This window comes from Doryrhamphus excisus, linkage group LG2 (genome assembly GCF_037039965.1).
Source record: "Doryrhamphus excisus strain RoL-2023G ecotype Guam linkage group LG2, RoL_Dexc_Guam_v1.1, whole genome shotgun sequence".
Classification (NCBI taxonomy): Eukaryota; Metazoa; Chordata; class Actinopteri; order Syngnathiformes; family Syngnathidae; genus Doryrhamphus; species Doryrhamphus excisus.
The window spans coordinates 13941622-13961955 of NC_136358.1; the positions used below are offsets into that span (position 1 = coordinate 13941622).

At 43.3% G+C, this 20334-nt stretch overlaps 1 protein-coding gene across 3 annotated transcripts; it reads left to right on the top strand.

The window, feature by feature from the left end:
• Positions 1 to 1255: 1255 nt before the first annotated feature.
• Positions 1256 to 20194, top strand: etv6 (ETS variant transcription factor 6). Of its 3 annotated transcripts, none has more exons than XM_058076856.2 (9): positions 1256 to 1596; positions 4890 to 5019; positions 13759 to 13923; positions 15591 to 15725; positions 15865 to 15909; positions 16568 to 17164; positions 18156 to 18298; positions 18392 to 18492; positions 19670 to 20194. In XM_058076856.2, the coding sequence occupies exons 1-9, from the start codon at positions 1567 to 1569 to the stop codon at positions 19770 to 19772; spliced, it is 1449 nt and encodes a 482-aa protein (XP_057932839.2). In that variant the 5' UTR covers positions 1256 to 1566; the 3' UTR covers positions 19773 to 20194. The 3 variants fall into 3 exon arrangements, with proteins under 3 accessions (XP_057932839.2, XP_057932840.2, XP_057932841.2); XM_058076857.2 differs by having other exon boundaries at positions 4893 to 5019; XM_058076858.2 differs by lacking the exon at positions 15865 to 15909 and having other exon boundaries at positions 19670 to 20193.
• Positions 20195 to 20334: the final 140 nt, after the last annotated feature.

Sequence of the window (20334 nt, forward strand, 5' to 3'; positions counted from 1 at the left end):
CTTGTGGGTGGAGTTGGCCCACAACACCTTGCCTAGCGCATCCACCGGTATGTCTCCACATCACGTGGTATTTGGTCACCAACCCTCCTTGTTCCCCTCGCTCGTCAAGGATTCCGTTGTGCCCTCCGCCTTGGCCTTGGTGGGGCGCATCAAGAGTTTGGCAGAGGGCTCGCAACAACCTTCAAAGACAGTCGGATATCTACAAGGTGGCGGCGGATCGTAAAAGAATTCCTGCTCCTGCCTATACGGTGGGCCAAAGAGTTTGGTTATCCTCCAAGACCCTTCCTCTGAGAGTGGAGTCGAAGAAGCTGACCCCCAGGTTCGTTGGCCCATTTCCAATCTCCAAAGTGATTAATCCTGTCTCCGTTCGTCTAAAACTACCTAGGTCCATGCGAACCCACCCATCCTTTCATGTAAGTCAGATCAAAACTGCAAAAACTGGACTGACTTACCGTGTACCGACCTTCACCCTCGTGTAGTACCTGCCAACTCTGCCTTTGGGTCCTCCTTCCCACGTCCCCTCGTGACAATTTTGGGTTTTTGACCGACTTTTAGGAAAGGATTACAAACAGCGGTTTGCTAGTGCTTTTTCCATCTTGCCCATCATGATCCTGCCTTGCCAATCTGATGAGGTCACTTCCTGTCAAGTCTCTTGTACAACTCATCCAAGGCCTCTTGTTTAGCCCCATCTACACCTTACATCTCGTATCTTTGTACTCTTCCACAACCCTCATCCACGTCATGGAAAGCTGAATGGCAATTGGATTGTACATTTCACTTTCTGTACAAAAGGCTTCTTTTGTTTTTAAAATGTTAGGATTGGAGTATCCCTGTTTATGTCCCTGGTGGGTGTGTCCCCATGGCCCCGCCACAGAAGGGTTGTTGTGGCTTCTTACCCAGCCTTTTTCTAGTTTCACTTTCGCTACTGACCTACTTTTCCGACATTCGAATTGATTTGAATCCTGAACAAAATCAAAAATGTTGTGCTAAACAAGCCAGTTGTCAAGATGGTGTTCATGACCTAAATATGTGTTTTTCCTGATGGATTCAGGTACAGAAATGTGAGTTAGTACTTCTTAATGCTATGTAATGGTACTACAAAAATAGCACTTTGAGTCTGAAAACTTCATTTTGATGGAAATGCATAACTTGCCACGATTTGTGTGTGTGTGTGTGTGTGTGTGTGTGTGTGTGTGCGCATTTCCTGCTTGGTGTTTCCCTTTAAAAGGGGGCAAGGCTCAGTGCTGGGAATTGACGTCATTTCGCCGTTTTACACACGTCCGAATCAATGAGAGAGAGCGCGTGTGTGCGTGTGGGTAGCGCGCGCGTCGCTCTTCCTGGAAGGGATTACTGTATTAACGTGCGCGCCGCCGACATGCGAAGGACAACACACACGCCGAAACAAAAGAAGTTTCTTTTCCACGCTATGGATCGGCTCAGCAGATAGAAGAAGAAGAGGAAGAAGCAGAAGAAACAGCGTGCTGGCTTGCGTGACGAGACGCAACTTGTGCACGCAGTCCACGACACATATAGGACACTTCAAGAGAGAGAAGTTGACGGGAGATCATGTCTGAATCCTCCTCGGCTGCAACCAAGGTAACCACACGCACGGCGTGAAGGGGCTTCCGTGGGGCTCCTTGTCCCTTGGTTTCACTCCCACGCTACGCAAACGTGTACTTCCAGGAGGCTCGTTTTTTTGTGTGTTTTTGTTTGGCCACTCATCTGTTGCTTGCCTCTGCTCCCCCGCGCGTGTACACTGCTTGCGTGGAAGTCGTGACTGCATCAGAACCACCCTTGACTTCTTCCTTTAAAAAAAAGTCATCAAAGCTGACAGACTTGTTTGAGAAAAAGCAGCGCAACATTGCAGTGTTTGTGCATGCACGGGCTCCACGCGTGGAGGTTGTTGCCCACGGCATCGTGACACAGAACAAAACACAGCTGGATTGCTGTAAGGAATTGTTGGTGCAGTTACAACAAACGGGGCAGTGTGTCAAAAAGCAACCCAGAAGACACTTAAAGTCATTCATTCTTAAAATGTAACATATGACATTAGCACCTACAGCAGTACTTGGCATTGCAACTGCAGTCCTCCTTTGGGAAGCTGTCATGTAATGTAATGTAATTTAATGTCCCGGGGTCAAACTGCACGTGTGTTTCTGTTTTGGTGCTAATATTCTTGCAGTGAACAATAATGAAACACTTCTCAGGGTTTCCTTTCCTTTCAGAAATCGGGGTGTTCCTCCCTGTCTCCCACAAATTCAGCCTTACCAATCAGTTGATCACAGTCTAAATGATAGTTCATGTAATGGCTGCTTTTAGCCGTTGGTGCTCCTTTTCAAGGGCAAGCGACATGGATGTTGTTTTTGTTTATGAGTAATGACTCGTCATTAGTGAGTATGATGTCATTCTCAAGGGTGATCTTCATGCTGAAGCCCAGTTCTGTCACTTTTGCATGATATCTGCAGTCTGTCTTCAACACAAGCCATTCATCCCAGCTGCCGTGTGAAGACGACTGCTGTTTTTTTGTTCTTTTGAAAGAATATTTACAAAGTGTCTATAACAGGATGTCATGCAAACCTTCTGTGAGGAGAAAATGGAAGAATGAAAGACGATTTCTTGGCTTTCACAGGAAATTCCTGGGACAGCCAGGTCTCTTTCCAAAAAAAAAAAAAAGTGACTGGGTGCCGACAACAAATTTCCTCTTAAAAAGTTGGCTTTGGCTCTCAGGAAAGGAAAGCATTCAACGTAGAATAACCACAAAGTGGGAAAGCTGACATTTTTAACCTTGGATAGAACTTGGAGTAGTCTGTGTACAGCTTGTATAGAACTTGTATCAATTGAAAATGACTTGACACAAGTTAGCACCAAGGAAGTTATATCTTGCCTAGTGGTGGTGTCATTCTCTGGGGCTGCATGAGTGCTACTGGCCCTGGGGATCTGCGTGGCAGTTTTCCGCCGCCGAGATGACAAGTATCTCCCTGGAGAAGGTGATGGAGCGGGCGAGTCTGTCACCTCCGGAACCCAACATTCAGTTACAGCACTACATAATATGACATGCTCGCCAAACCTGCTGACTAAAGACCTGACAAGGGAGTCAAAATTCAAAGTTGAGGTGCACTCACTGTTCAATTACCAGCACATCATGAAAAGCCTCTAAAACCATTACTGTACAATGTTAATGTCAAAATCGTGGAAAATAAAATGTTATAACTATCATGATGATGGACACCACATGATTCTTAGATATCGATACATAATTAACTTAACGTTTTATTCACAGAGTAATTTGGCCCCATAACTATAGCCAAGCTTCAGAAAAAACAAAACAGAAGGTGCTACACTATGCTAAATAACACGGATGACGGTGATTGACACGATAAGTAAGTATTTTATTGGATTTCCAGAGTTCCTGTATTCCGTCAATCCATTTATTCAGGATTTATTCATTCATTTCTACCGCTTATCCTCACATGGATCGCGGGGGTGCTGCTCTACGGGCAAGAGGCGGGGTACACCCTGGACTGGTCGCCAGCCAATCACAGGGCACATATAGACAAACAACCCTTCACACTCACATTCATACCTATGGACAATTTGGAGTGGCCAATTAACCTAGCATGTTTTTGGAATGTGGGAGGAAACCGGAGTACCCGGAGAAAACACACACTTGGACGGGGAGAACATGCAAACTCCACACAGAGATGGCCGAGGGTGGAATTGAACTCGGGTCTCCTAGCCGTGTGGCCTGCGTGCTAACCATTCGTCCTCATTTTTATCATCCTATACAATTTGAAAATATACATGGCAGATTATATTATATGTACTGCAGATTCAGAGAACATGTCATGTAGGAGAAGTGAAATGTAACAGGATAATGGATGATGCATTCTGTAACCACCGATGACTACCGCAAGACAATTTCTACCCATACAAGAGCAAGGTTCCTCAAAATGTCGCACAACACGTTTGCTCGTGTGCCTGGCACTCATCATGATGCTTCTGGTTGGCAATATGATGACTTCAGCTAAACCATGCCTGGCATGCGCTATGCCAATAAAAGATGCGCACATTTTTTTGATATGACTTCTTCACGGTGGTCCCAGTTGTCTTTTCCACATGGGAAAATATTTGAAGAAAGCACTGAGAGTGTGTAAACATTTGTCTCTGCTTTCAGTTGAGCAACTTTCCATGACTAGGCTTGGAATCGACCCTATTGGAATGAATACACACTCAAGTCGTTTGAAAATGTGTGCGTTAAGTAGCATACATCCATGAATCCTCTTTAATTTTAACTAAACATTGTCATCGTTTAGCTTCATTGGCCACAACATTAGGTACACATGGACAATCCGATGACCAGAACACTCACTTTTGATAGTCACATGGATAATACACTGGAACCTTAGTTAGCATTATTAATTCATTCCAGAAGGTACGACGCTAACCAAAACAGACTCTAACCAAATAAAGAAGTCATGTAAATCCAATTAATCCATTCCAGAAAGCCAAAAATGAACAAAAATGTGGACCCTGCTGATCTAGTGAACGTTTTATTATACTCCATAAACCATATACTGTATTTATTATTTTTTTAACTGACCCAGCAACATTTTTGGACCGTTTTGTTATTTCAGGGATTAGCTACACATGCGTGAAAGCATGCGTGGCATTCTGGATATTGGTATTTCCACAGCTTAACAAGCCTGTGTTTCACTTTAGCGGTCAACACACACACACTTACACACTACTTACTGGTGTTGTGGGTGCATGGTGAGGTGAGGCGGGTCCATGTGGGGGCTGTTTGGGTTCAGGGCTGGTGAAGGCGGTGGTAGTGGTGGGCTTGGCACGTTTTGTGAGCCTGGCTTTTGTGTCTCTGTGTCTATTCATAGCAGGAGAGGCGCTCTTTCAGTCCTTCCGCGAACCCGCTGCCAAACTCCACTTCCTCCCCCGTCCATGCTCCCGCCGCCAGGCCAGCCAGCCGAATGGAGGACAAGCCGGCCAGGCTGCCTGCACACCTGCGTGAGTTTCCCACACACACACACAAATTAATTACTAAAATGTATATTATTATTGCATTTTCCCCCATGGTGGTAAAAACCAAAAAGATATTGTGTCTTCCTGATTATTGTTAGGCTGTTTTATTAATATAAAGTACCGGTAACTACTCAGGAAGCAGCAATTGTAATGCAACACACTATCATTGTCATTAAGCGAACACTCAGGAAGTGCTTACTTAACCTGAAGTGATGAAGCAGTGTTTGTACTCCAGCAGATACTGGCAGCAGACCAGATTGTTAAAAATATATTTTAGACTTTTTTGGCTATATTGGTACTACATACTGTACTTGTGAGTTAATCATGCATTCATCTGATGCCCAATTGGCTGAGCGTGCATCTATGAAGCCTTCTGATGCGAAGGCTACAAATGCAATACTTTCCCAATTTAATGAGCTGGTAAGTGGCTATTTGGAGATAAATGGTGGCTAATGCCGCAAGTCTCAAGATGGATTTTTCATTAAAACTGACAATACATTGACGCAGTTACGATAGCGAAATGTAGCTAATGATGCTAGAGCTGGAAATCTAAAATGTAAACCCTATTATGCAAAAGGGACTCAACAGTGATGCACAATCTGCATCGGTTTGTTGTGATGAAGAGGGAGCTGATAATCGACAGTTGGGAATAAATTAATGTAATTTTGTGGAAAAATACAACAATTTAAGTTTGAAAAGTTGACCAGACAATGGAGTACCCCGCCTCTCTAGTGAGAATAAACGGCATAGAAAATGGATGGATTAAAAAGTAGGTTGGTGCTTGTGATAATGGTTAGGCCAGCAGATAAGGCCTTGCTGGCCCTGACTGCACACCACTAGTTAATTACAACTAAAGCATAATACAAACCAAGCATACGTAACTTTTGCTTGTGGGATTCACATCATTTTTACTAAAAAGCACACTTTTTTTTCAATGACACAATTTCACCTGTTGCCGCAGCTAAATCCAAACACTGTTAAATATGGTTAATAAATGAATTGCTTAACCAATAGGAGAGCAGGTGGGGCTGGAGTGCTGCCAAAAGATAAACATTCAAAGAGTAACCCTCCTATGTCCAAGACATTTGTCAATCTTTAACTTTTTTTTATCCACAAGTGTTGAGTTGAGTTGAGGAGTTGAGTTGGGCAAGATGAAGTTGGATGACATCTACAGGAAACACTTCTACTTTTTGTTTCCTGCATTGTTTTAGAAAAAGGAAGAACTGGTTTTGGTTCCGTTTCCTATCAACGAAGGCGACAGGTCACTCTACATCCGCACACTGGAGGAAAAATGTCATGTTCCCATTTCAAACACGGTTCCTGGGTTTCTTTTGTGACCATGTGGTGTGGCAGCGAACACCTCCTTCATCCTATGCAAACATATGTGGTGGGAAATGAGCTGTCTATTAACACTGAGAAGGAAAGGGAGCGAGGAGGATACTGAGATAGTAGGTGGGGGGGAGTAAAAAAGAAAAAAGACGACAGAAAGAGAAAGAATGAGGGAGGAAATTGCAGTGTGGGCAGAAATCCGCCTTCTCCATTTCCTGGGGAGGAAGTGGATTAGATGAAGTCTGCTCCTCACACTGAAGAATGCTCGCAGCCCTCTTATTTCAACCCTTTAAGCCACTGCGATTAAAGAGGTCAACAAAATAAAATTTTCTTGTTTTATATTGCGTTTATAGAAATGCTGTACTATTAAAAGCTCGTCTTTACTCTAATTTAATAGATGTTTTGCTGGAAAACAGTCAGGTGTTCTATTTTACTTGATGTTTTTATATTGTTTGGTATTTTTTTTATTCAGGGATTTTTGGTGAAGTTTGGTGGTGTTTATAGCAGAGAAGCAGTCCGTGCATGATGTGTGTAGATAGTACTTTTATCTTGAAAAGGTCCCATACAGTTACTAAGTGCCACAATAGTGTGTTGGAAGCAGTTGCAAGAGGTGCATTTTGGTTTTAAGCACCAGTGATATTCCAATCAATACACAACACAAATATAGGATGGACACATTTACAAAAAAAACCCCAAACCTTATAATTTCAGTACTTCATTTGCAAAGTACATTTCAAATGTCTTCAAAGAATAGCATCGTTTAGTAGCTAAAAACTATACTTGGTATTTCAAACATTTGCTGGTTAAAGTCACGGCCATGGCAACAAGGCTGCCTGTTGCGTTCACACGCAGTTGGCTTTCCTCAATGCATGCGAGTGGGTGGATGAGTGTGAGTGAATCTTTGTGTAAAGCTTGTGTAGGTGTGCACAGAATGAGTAACCGTTACAGTACATGATTGCACACCCCATGTCACCGCTGTCATTTTGTTGTCTTCCTCTATAGTATGTGTATATATATTAATATATATATTTTACACATTGTAGACTGTGTGGGAGCATTGGGGTTAATAGGTGTGTTTGTGTGGGGAAATTTCCTGCCCATGGAAGCAGCTCTCTTGTCCTCAGGAATTTCCTGAGTGGGCAGACGGTGCTTCCTGAATAAATGTTGTTGTTGTTGTTGTGTGTGTGTGTGTGTGTGTGTGTGTGTGTGTGTGTGTGTGTGTGTGTGTGTTTGAACTCGCTCCTTTTTCTCCACTGAAAGGGAAACTGTTCTCACATGCCAGAGTGTGAGCGGAATCCAGCCTCCTTCTCTTCCTGTTCGCGACACACTCCGCACAGACTTTCCAAAAGGGAGCCTTATAATCTGATGAATCTATTCTTTGCAAAATAACAGATCATCCTTTGTAATAACTATCACATTCCTTCCTCTGTCCCCCCTCACAGTGAATAGTCAATATATTTTGTGAAACTAAAAAAAACATACCAGGTAATAATGGCGTTCAAACATGAACTCAACTTTGCAACGTCCTTCCTCACGAAACTGCCTCCAACTAGATTAAATGAAATTCATTTTTATATACCGTAATTTCCAGACTACAAGTTACAAAATAATTTCACAAAATTCAAGACCAAGAACAGGAAACTCAAGTTATTCGACGACACAATAACAGTCTGAATAGGTGTCCGGTATGTTAACGTAACACATTAACATTTCTTCCACTCCGTAGAGTATACCTGGGAGGGGGCCGAATAGGCTGAACTAAATAAATAAATAACAAGCCAGCCAACAAGGAAGTTACTGGTAAGGAAGTTCACCAAGCTCACAATCTCTTTCCACATCACTGAATGGTACCTGGGCCTTCAGTGGGTTGAAAACAACATTTTTGCCAGACACCATGATAACCGTTATCCAAAACCAGTATAAAAATGCCACAATGGGGTTTTGAACCACGGTCACCCATATGGAGCAATGAATTGCGACAAAATGCTACAACCACACACTGGTCTACTTTCAAGCATCAATCACCAATACCCAGCAGTAATCCAGCACATACCACCAGCCATGTCCAGTATTGTATTCACCATGAAAAAAATCTGTACAAATAAAAAAAATAGTGAAATAAATGATTGAATGCAGCTTTATCATGCAAGCTGTGGTATCTGTTTTCAACCACTAATAAGAATACAACTTATAATGGAGACTGTGTTGTCAGCATGCATGTGACTTAAACTGCTTTTACTTTCCACAAGTTGCAACAAGCTGTGCTAAGTAATCCATGTACACCGTGTCAGTCTTGTAAAACATCATTTTTTTTAATGTTCACGGTGGAAAGATTCAAATATTTGATGGTATAGTTTTCAAGAAAGCGTGTCTCGAACAAGATCATGCTGGACAAAATGCTGACTTGGCTTTAACCAAGAGCAGAGAATACTCACTGTGAGTGTGTGTGGACATGTATAGGGGCCGCAAACAAATATCTGTAATTGTTATGCATAGCATGCGGAAAAAAAGGAGAGTTATAGTGAACAAAAGGAAGAGTGGCAGTTGGAACTAAGCTACAAGAGCTGGCTTGTTCCCGTGCTCGACAACAAACAACCAGGAACAGGTCGTGCTACTTCCTGGCCATAAAAGCTCCGTGTGATTGATGGTGTGTTTTATGTTTGCTTTGACTGGATGCAGTCCAGTTCTGCTGCATGGGGACAAGCACATGCCTGCTGGCTAAGGAAGTGGAGGATTTCACTTTATGCTGTGTATATGACAGAAGAGGGGGAGACGGGAGAAAGTAAGAGTGTATGTGTGTTGGATTGTTTTCCCCCTGTGGGATGGAGTGCTTATATAGACAACAAGGGGGGGTGTACAGCGGGTTAGGAAACTGCTTGCGCTCATAGCCACATGTCCCTGAGTCAGAAGAGTGTCAGAAGGTCATGGCTGGACCTCCTCCACCTCCTCCTTCCTCTTATTCCTTCCCTCTTCCTCCTGCTCTGTTTAGAAAGAAAAAGCCTCCTCTCTCTTGAGATAGCAATGCCAATATCCGCCTACTTCTGCTTTGAGAGGGAAGGCAAACATTTACCAAAGAGCAGAGACTGGAGCAAAGTCCCAGCTTTACTGATAGAGCCTTGTTTGTTTATATTTAGATAGTTGAAGCCAATCCACACTGTGCCATTCCACAGTTTCCCCCTTAGTTATAAGAGTGTATATTTATCCAATTATTGGCAAATTAATTGTCTAAACACATTGTCACACATTAAAAATAATATAGGGGGTACGGTGCTGATGCTTCCTTGACATTTGATTTTCAGTTCAATGACTACAGTAGCTTGTAGTAGTATTTTATGTGGAAGTACAATACTGTACACTGTATTAAAAATACACTTAACTGTGAGAGGCACATTATAGACTTAAAATTTAGGGCCTTTTATGGGTATGTCCAATATATTTCACCATACGCAGGGGTCTACCGTATAGTCCAGTATTGATGGACTATATTTCTGACAGTCTAACTAATTAGACATCTAGTATAATAGGCAGGAGTCTCTGTTGGATGAGCAGAGGTATACAATATGGAGGCATGCTACTCTTTGGATGGGACCTTAAAGCTTCTCAGCAGGACAAAACTCATTAACCCGTCTGGCTGGGAGGGGAAGTCAAGGGCTTTGGTAGCGCTAAAACGAAATGAGATAGCGGTGATCTCAGCCTCCTCGTCTCCTCATTCATCGCAGGCGCTTATGAGTTGCCTCGGCAACATGTTCGCCCCTGCATCTCTATGTGTCTTGGGAAACTAGTGTGTCATCATGGAGGATTAGGAGCCCACGGTTTAGTCAAGGGCTTGGCATCTTGCTGCTGCCGCGCTTGGTGTGTTAAAGGCATTGTAAACACGCACATAGGCCTGTCACCATAATTCACAGAAATTGAGAGTTGGACCATATTGGCATATCGTTTTTTGGGAAAAAAAAAAGCCAATATCGGACATCCCTAATATTAAGGCCTGCAATATTGTCAAGTTAATGTGTGATTAATTAATGAAATTTTTTATCGGCCACAAGAAATGTTATGTTTTAATTTTTTGTAAGTATTGTAAAAATGTTGCAAAAAAAAACCATCAGCCTTTCATAAATTTAGTATGGTTGTGAAAAACCGTATCCCTCATACCCATCACTGTTATATGGGTTACAACCCAGAATAGATATGATGCCCCCACACTGAACTTCACATGAGCTCTGGCCTAGTATCATTTTCCTGTTTGTATTTCTTTCCTCATTGTGTATCTACTCCAGCAACTCTGGCCAATACTCCTTTATTTGTCTTTCATCAAACACCATCCATCTTTCCTCTTTATTCCCACACGGACTTAAAAAGCCTCCTGGTATTGCTCTCTGACCTTCCAGCTGGAAGTTTCCTGTGCTGAAACGAAGCCTGAGCTGGATTACTTCCTGCCAATGTGTGTCATGGGACAATTTTTTTTTTGCGCCCCCTTTTTCCCTCCACCTCCTCACTTCTGCTCCCCTCGTACTTCCTCCTTTGGGCTCTGTGCAGATGGCCGAGATCGACATACCGGATGTAGGAGGGCTTTTTTGGCAAAGCAAGCGTCACTCGCTCTCCAGCCCTAGAGAGAGCATATCACAGCCCTGACCCTGTGACCCACTGCCGCCCACCGGGCTTTGCTGCTCAAACAAGTTACCACGAGAGACGCATGTGCAGCTGGTGCATGCTGCTCCCTTGGCAGCCTGATATTGCTTCAAGTATAGGGTCAACATCTATGCCTGCGAAGAAGCCTTTTAATGCCTCTCAAGATCACTTGCATCACAGAGAGCCTCTACTGAGTTAAGATCCTGGGGTTGTTTAACAATCTTTTTGGCAACTGTACACCCGAGAGGGATATGCTAAACACGTCTTGAAATGACGGCCGTTCAATGTTGTTCACAAAGCCTACACCGCTATTTGAACAGAGAGACTTCTTCAAGAAAGCCAAGAAACGGGAAGCTGGCAGTCGGCACAGAGGTTTCATGTTATATTGATCGCTTTCTGTGAAAACTTCCTTTGTTTGACAACCACGGTGGGAATGGTGGGGGTTGATGGTTGGTCTGAAAGTGTTCCAATTACTTGTGACTGACATTGGTGGCCCCAACGATAACAGCTGCCTGATGGCCCTAGAGGAAGAGTTTGAGGAAGAGTTTGAGGTCGAGCGATAAGTGAAAGATGAGTTGTCATCATGCTTGGTGGCGACATTATGCCTGAGTTACCATGCCAATCATTGGATTGCACAGTGGGTGAAAAAGTGATGAGACGGCAGGATTTGTCTGTATTGAACGGAATAAATTAGCGTTAAAAAAATATGCATCCTGTCTAGCCTGATAATGAGAAGATTACAATATCAGTCTGAGATGCTCACCTCAGATGTCAGAGAACCCATGACCCCTTGAACAGAGGATGCTGTTGTTTTGAACAATGGAAGCACATGAATCTATAGACTTTAGAAAACTAAGCTAACTACGCTATTCCACTCATGCTGCACAAGAAAGGAGTTTGGAAGTTTTTTGCCAACTTTTACCAGTGTTTCAAGTTGAGGGGATTCTGCCACGATTGAGCGGTCCCCCGGGGAAACATTTCCCCACACAAACATCCCATCTCCTGACAATAACAGCATTTCATTCACATTATGTCAGTTTCCCTGAGATTCCGCGTTTAACAGAGATTCCATTTTTATTGAGAAGTTCCGGGATTCAAGTATCATAGGTGCCTAGTTTAACAACAATGAAAACATAAGACTTTTGAAACGGATCGAACTGGGAACATAGGACATATAGACACTGGGGATGCACAGCTTTAGAAACATAGGGAACTGACAACGTAGGATTCAAAGGCCCCTGGGAACACACATGTTTAGAAACAGAAACTTGGAACATGGGATTTAATTACACTTGGAACATAAGACATTAGAAACAGAAACTGGGAACATAGGCTTTAAGGACAGTGAAAACATAAGTGTTTATGAACAGACAAACTGGGAATACAGAGACAGTGGAACATCAGTAGGAGTGAAGGACTCTAGAAACGGAACAGGGAACATACACAAACTGAAGAAACCGACAATATATGATTGAAGGAAATTGGGTATATAGTAGGACTTTAGAAACAGTGAAATAGTATACACCGGGAACATAGGATTTTAGAAACTGAGGAAATTGGGAACATAGGACTTGAGAAACCGAGTATATTGGGGACATGGTGTTGAAGGACATTGGGAACATAGGACTTGAGAAATTAAATATATTGGGAACATGGGGTTGCAGGGCAATGGAAACATAGGCCTTGAGAAACCGAGTATATTGGGACCATGGGGTTGAAGGACACTGGGAACATAGGACTTGAGAAACAGTATATTGGGAACATGGGGTTGAAGGACGCTGGGAACATAGGACTTGAGAAACCAAATACATTGGGGGCATAGGTTTGCAGGACACTGGGAACATAGGACTTGAGAAACTGAATATATTGGGAACATGGGGTTGAAGGACGCTGGGAACATAGGACTTGAGAAGCCGAGTATATTGGCGACATGGGGTTGAAGGACACTGAGAACATGGGACTTGAGAAACCGAGTATATTGGGGACATGGGGTTGAAGGACACTGGGAACATGGGTTTAACAAGAACAAAGGTTTAAGCACCCTGGGAATATGAGTTATAGAAACTTAGTGTGCTTTACACAAAACAGTCTCTTCTTATGTACCATAGAACTACTACTACTACTGCTATTTTGTTGCTTTGTTGTCTTGTGTAGTTGTATGTTGCTGTTGTCTTGAATAGTCTCCAGTGCAGATGTTCTGTTGCCTTGGCAGCCAAAGAAGTGTTTCAGTGTGTGAGGAAGGCAGGCAGAAAAAAGATAGCGTGGTTCCTGTTTCCTCCATTTCCTTTCCTCCGTTTGTGTTTATATGCAGACTAATAAACCGGCTCGCATGAAGCACCGAGAGCACGGAAAGATTGTCAGAGACAGTCTGGCCATATTTCCTCATATCTTCACCATGTTATTCTTCTTTCTCCATATCTGTTTTTTCATCTTTAATTCCAAGTCCCACGCACTGCCTGGCTTTATCACGGCCGTTCCCGTAATCACTCCCCCCTTTTATCTCCACTTCCTCAATATCCTCTTTACTGCTTCTACCTCCTTCCTTCCTCTCCCCCCTCCCCCATCCTTTCCTCCCTCCCACTCACCCCCTCCCCTCCATCCGGCCTTTCCGTCTTTCTTCCTTCCTTCCGCTCCCCCTCTCTTCCTTTCCCCTCATGTCTACTTCACTGAACATTGTTTTTTCCCCCTGCAGTCTCTCACTCAATGTTGCTTGTTCAACAAACTCATTTTCATCAATTGCCAACTTCTCCCCCTTCCTGACCCCTCCAGGTTTGCAGCCGGTGTTCTGGAGCAGAGAGGATGTGGCCCAGTGGCTGCGATGGGCCGAGAAGGAGTTTGCATTGCGACCAATCACAAGCGGCTCTTTCCAGATGAACGGAAAAGCCCTGTTGCTACTCACTAAGGAGGACTTCCGCTACCGCTCCCCCCACTCTGGTATTCCTTTCCTTTCCCTTGTCTTCATAAATTATTTGCAAGCAAAATTTAGTCCAGATGGGGTATTGTTTTTTGGTAAACTACCGGAGTTGGGAAGTCTTTAATGTGAAGGACGTGCAAGTCCAAGTCAAGACAAGACAAGACAGGTCGACTCCACTCCAATGTTAGAGGCTTGAACATTTCTTGTCCTTACACATTACAAGAACTAGTCTTTACCCAAAATAACAATGTAACAATCTATTAAATATGATTAATACAATGAATGCATTGAATAGTTTTTGAAATAAAAAACTATTTTGAACAGACTGAAGATTGCTGACATACAAACATAATCCACCCATTCGTCATTTGTTCTTAAACCTGATTGGATGTACGTAAAAACATAGATTCATAGGGGAAATCTAAAAGCAATCACATTAAGTGAATACCTTGAATGGGGACACATTTTACCCAACACATATCAAGTATTTTCAAGTCATCAGGCTAAAAGTCAGAGTAAAAAAAAGTATAGTTTTGGAAAAGCTCACAGCAACATTCTTGGCTTTCAAAGGTGAAATGAGCTTGTGCAGCTTTAAACCAACATCAACAAATCAATAAAGTCATCCGGAGATGCAGCTATTACAGCCAGCCTGCAAGGAGGAGGGATGTGGGAGCCTAGTAATGGGGTTTGGAGGAAGTAGGGGACGGTTGATCAGGAAGTACGAGCACCAACCTCAACTGTTGCCCCGGCAACAGCGGCAAGAGGAAAAAAAAACATTATTTTCCAAGCAGAAGAGGGATTTTCTTTAAAATATAAAACAGGAATTGAGATTAAAGTGTGACGCACAGTTGTGGTGTCAAGGTTGAATGCATAATAATAATAGTCATCAAATAAATACAAGAAAAAGATGTAATGAAGAATAATGACTTATGAGAGTCCTGGAAATGGGATTTATTTTCACTGCTTTTATCAGTTATTTCCTCTTCATGCACTGTATCACCAGATTTGAATGTTTAATATGAGTTTATCCGAGATAAAACATTATTGAATATACTGTATATTTTGTATGTGCCAAAGAGCTGTTCGAGGCTGTTTGTCATTTAAGCCTGAATCAGGAAGCAGCAATTTTCCGGGCACTGCAACTGCAATAGGACCTCAAAGTGAGAACTGAAAGACACTCGCACACGCATGTGTGTGTGTGTGTCCACTATCACTTCCTTGTTGTGGTAAAAGCTCAAGCACAAGTCATCTTTGGAGCTGGCTTCAAACATTATCTCAATGTTCCTTTTATTTGAAGTTATGTGCTGCTGTAATTGTGTGAAAACACTTCCTGTTTCGGACCAATACTACTATATGGTCGACACGTCTCATTCACTATTCAAAGCCATGCCTGGAGGATCATACAGGGGAAAATACTCTACTACACAGAGAGCCCAGCATCAGTCAAAGTATGACATATTATACTTGAACAGAGTTACAGCTGATGTTTACTCTGTGCTGTTTGGATCTTAGGAAATTTACAGGAACCATTTTCCCTTCCCTGTAATAGGGAATATGTCTGTGACGCTTCTGTTATTACTCAAACTTCACGCTGCTCGGAAGTCATAGAGAAGTCCAGCAAGGCATCAAGAGTAAATTTCCCGTTTTCTACGTAGGGAGTCATCAAGTGATGTGTTTTCTTCTGCAGGTGACGTCTTGTATGAGCTGCTGCAGCACATCCTGAAGCAGAGGAAGCCCCATGTGTTCTACCCCTCTAGCTACTTCCCTGGAAACCCTTTCCACCTGCTGCCTGAAAGCACAGCGCAGCACCTGAAGCTCGAAGGTCAGCTCACTAAACGTTATTGGTCATCATCAAAGCAGGGGGTTGGCCACTTTGATAGCTACCTCAACAAAACTTAGTGTAATATTAGTGTTATATATAAAAATACACCCCATTAATAATGCATTTGTTTTATTTTTAGAATTAAACGAGCTGCACAGCAGGAACAGCCCGATTCAAATCAGAGGTGTGTTTTTTTTACATGCTAATACCTGCTATTATTTGGCTCTGGTGTGTAAGATAACAACAACATGACGGGAGTTAACACAAAACCGATCAGTGATGGGCATTGAGAAACCTGTTCCACAAGGAAATGTTACTTTATTTCATCAAGTTACACTAAACGGGTGCCGCATTCTCCTGGCAGGGCTTTGCATCTGGATTGGAATTTACTTTTGGAAAACACCTGCTTAGTTCCTCATTGCTGTAGAAAGGTTTATGTTTGCTCAAACGGAAGGAAGTACCTGTATTTTGGTATAATGGTGACACCTAGTGGCCTTGAGTATGCGACAAACTACAGCAGACACAAACATTTTGCCTTTTAAACAATAAGTTATTATTTAAGCATTATAGCTATACACCATTCACCTCAGTACATGTTGCTTGGTTTTTGTTTGTTTTGGCACACCTATCTTGTAAAAACAGGAAATAGTTTCTACCCAGAAACCTATCATTACTCAGTTACCCTCGGGCAAATTCAAAGTACGACTGTACTTGCAATTATCTACCAATAACTCTTTGGGTTATGTGACAAAGTGCTGCCTCACACGTCCCCACAGCCAACATTGTACATGCCGTGCTATTTAAATGTAACATTCAATGAGTTATGTCTGGCGTATCCACAGAAACGGTACGACGGGCGCCATGTGCGACAGAGCCACTCCCCCAGCATCCGCCCACCATTGAGCTGCGACACCGCTCCCGTTCCCCGCACCATCCGGCACCACGACAATCTCCCCCAGAGCCAAATCACCCACGGGCCACCACTGAGGACCACCTGCAGACCTTTTCCCAGCTGCCAGACAGCAATCACCACTTGCCCGAGGACGTGTACCCTCTGTCAGTTTCCCCGACTGCACCGAATGGCCGCTGCGTGACCCCCAGAGAGGCGCCGTGCCCCGGTAGCCCTGGAAGCCAGGAGGCAGGCCCTCCTGGTGTCATTCAGCTCATGCCCAGCCCCATCATGAACCCTCTGTTCCCAAACCTGAGCAGGAGCGGTGGAGCCTTGGACTTCAGGCACAGCCGTGCTGGACCTCAGGCCATGCTTGAGAACGGTCGTGAGGGGAAGGTGCACTCTCATCAGATGACCGTGGCCCAGCAGCCACCACATCATATTTTACATCAGCAACATCAGCAGCAGCAGGAGGAGGTCCTCTACAGGAACATCATCATGCCTGTGTCTCCTCCAGAGGAGCAGCAAATGCCCATGGGGCGGATAGCAGGTAAAAACATGAAGATGGATATCTAATTAAAATCTCCATGGGAATCTTTTTCCACACCCATTTTTGGAAATATATGATGTGTGCCAGTGACAGGGAAAAAAAGCTATGATTGGCTTGGAGCGAGCTGCATGGCGAACAAGTGGTTAGCGCACAGGCCACACATCTAGGAGACCCAAGTTTGATTCCACCCTCGGCCATCTCTGTGTGGAGTTTGCATGTTCTCTCCGGCTACTCCGGTTTCCTCCCACATTCCAAAAACATGCTAGGTTAATTAGCGACTCCAAATTGTCCATAGGTATGAATGTGAGTGTGAATGGTTGTTTGTCTATATGTGCCCTGTGATTGGCTGGCGACCAGTCCAGGGTGTACCCCGCCTCTCGCCCAAAGACAGCTGGGATAGGCTCCAGCACCACCGCAACCCTCCTGAGGATAAGTGGTAGAAAATGAATGAATGATTGCCGTGGAGCGAAGTCATATGGCGCCACCTGCTGGTGTGCATGTATACATTTCTAACGCTTAAGGAAGCAAGCCAAGGCAAAATTTTAATAGACTTAATCGAAAAACATGCTACCCGGGGCGGATGTGAACTGAGGGGAGGCGCACGACTGAGTCCACAAGGGTGAAATACGCAAAAGTTGAAATTTTGATTCAAATTTGACACCATCAAAACATGCAAAAGACAGACGCTGGCTGTACGATGAGTGTATAAGTTTGTCTTACAACCTTAAGAAACCGTACGTGTCCGTAGAGTTTGTTTGGTATGGCAAAGAACAGCATCACACACGCCATGCATGTGTTTCGTGTTTTTTGGCATGTAGACCAGTCCAGGAGCCCGTATGACTGGCTGAGAATCACCACATGTTGTTAACTGCAAGTGTGGTTGGACAGGTTTGATGTGGAAGAACTTCAACCCTCAAACATCTAAGGGATGAAGGCCATCATGAGTGACATCAAGAATGAGTCAAAGGTTTCCTTTGTTGTGTTCTACCAGACTGCAGGCTTCTGTGGGACTACGTCTACCAGCTCCTGTCAGACAGCCGGTACGAGAACTACATCCGTTGGGAAGACCCAGAAAGCAAAGTCTTTCGCATCATGGACCCCAACGGCCTGGCCAGGCTGTGGGGTAACCATAAGGTAAGCATCGCGTCTGGAGGGGTGGCCATATGCAGCACAAACTATTGTATCTAATGCATACCTTATTAACCATGTATGGTTTGTTTTTAACAGAACAGGACCAACATGACATATGAGAAGATGTCCCGAGCACTCAGACACTACTACAAACTCAACATTATCAGGAAAGAGCCTGGACAAAGACTCTTATTCAGGTAAGACACTTTCACTGTCATACCTCGTTCATAGCCGTTAACTGGTTCCAGACCTGCCGGTGTGAAAATAATTTCCACATTATAAGATTCAATGTTAATAAATTTAATATTTTCTACGTTAAAGCATAGAAAACCTGCTTAGTACTCTCAGAATACGGGTTTTAACATTATTAGAGTTGTGTCGACGGGAAGTAACAACACGCCTGAGGTCACCGTAACACTCAATTATTCATTGCTTACACCATGCTGCAACTCTGGAGTTGAGATGGCCGCTAGTAAGCGAGCTAACCAGTTAGCCTCAAATGTATTTCTTTTAAACTTAAGAAGTCAAAAACGTACCACTTCCACACAGGATCTGAGAAGTTTTTTTTCCCACTCTAAAAGGAACCACTTCCACACAGGATTTGACTTTTTTCCCCACTCTAAACGTACTACTTCCACACGGGATCTGAGAAGTATTTTTTCCCCCACTCTAAACATACCACTTCCACACGGGATCTGAGAAGTATTTTTTCCCCCACTCTAAACATACCACTTCCACACGGGATCTGAGAAGTATTTTTTTTCCCCACTCTAAGCGTACTACTTCCACACGGGATTTGAGTCCCCCCCCCCCCCCCACTCTAAATATAAGACTTCCACACGGGATCTGAGAAGTATTTTTTTCCCCACTCTAAACGTACTACTTCCACACAGGATTTGAGTTTTTTCCCCACTCTAAATATACTACTTCCACACGGGATCTGAGAAGTATTTTTTCCCCCCACTCTAAACGTACTTCTTTCACACGGGATTTGAGTTTTTTCCCCACTCTCAATATACTACTTCCACACGGGATCTGAGAAGTTTTTTTTTAATTCTATCATGTCGGGACATGCCTTGACTGACGTCATGGCTTCATGCAGTGTTGATGTGTTAATGTAAGGTAATGTCATCAATGTCATCAATGTTTTGCATTACTGTCACCTAGTGGCCAGAGTCCGACATATCACTTGAATTTCAATATGTTTTGACTAATAATAGACCACAGTCTACCACGAAACAGCAATCAGTTATTAATTAATTTCTGGAAACATGAGATATGGTAATGGTTACTAATGGAAACGTGATAACCCAAGGCAATTGCCCAAGATTTCCACTCACCTGCACTCACTCACTATTAATGTGGCACTTCCAGGTTCATGAAGACCCCGGATGAGATCATGAACGGTCAGACAGACCGACTGGAGCACCTGGAGTCGGACACAGATGAACAAATTTACATCAAAGAGGAGTGCTGAGGAACTCTGGGAAATGGAGTCCATGAACTTTTACTACTGCAACTGCCGCCGATGCCTTTTCCAAGCAGCTTGAACAATCACTGATGATGAACCTCAAAGGTCTCGGGCATTTGCTATTGTCAGTCACACCCACATATTTCCTTAAAAGGATGCCTGTAGTTAAAATGCAGTTTTGATTTTTGTTGTCCCAGTTTTGTAATTTTATTTCTCAATGAACTGCAAAAGCACGCCAATCACTTAATGCTTTAATTTCTCCACGTGTGTGTGTGTGTATGTGTGTCTGGAGTAAACATCTTTTGAATTAAACGGCACTTGTTTTTTGGGGATAAAACATCGAGGTGTAATATGCAGGATGTCCACTTGGGGGCACTGGTGAACAAGTTTATATATCAGAAGGAAATGAGACGCGAATAATATTGCAAATAACACATTACATTGAGCAAAAATTGTTAATTTGTTCACATTTAATGAACTTCATCAGTGAGTTTGACACGTCCCCTTTTAAAAAGAACCACATTATTATTAGTTTTTATACAACCAACCATCATTAATATAATATAAT

What these genes read in the sequence shown, in the direction of transcription:
- etv6 (XM_058076856.2), top strand. Translation starts at nt 1,567, where the DNA reads ATGTCTGAATCCTCCTCGGCTGCAACCAAG. An exon ending in CTACCGCTCCCCCCACTCTG is followed by an intron (nt 13,924 to 15,590) that starts GTATTCCTTTCC and finishes TTTCTTCTGCAG; the next exon opens with GTGACGTCTTGTATGAGCTG. An exon ending in CAGCCCGATTCAAATCAGAG is followed by an intron (nt 15,910 to 16,567) that starts GTGTGTTTTTTT and finishes GCGTATCCACAG; the next exon opens with AAACGGTACGACGGGCGCCA.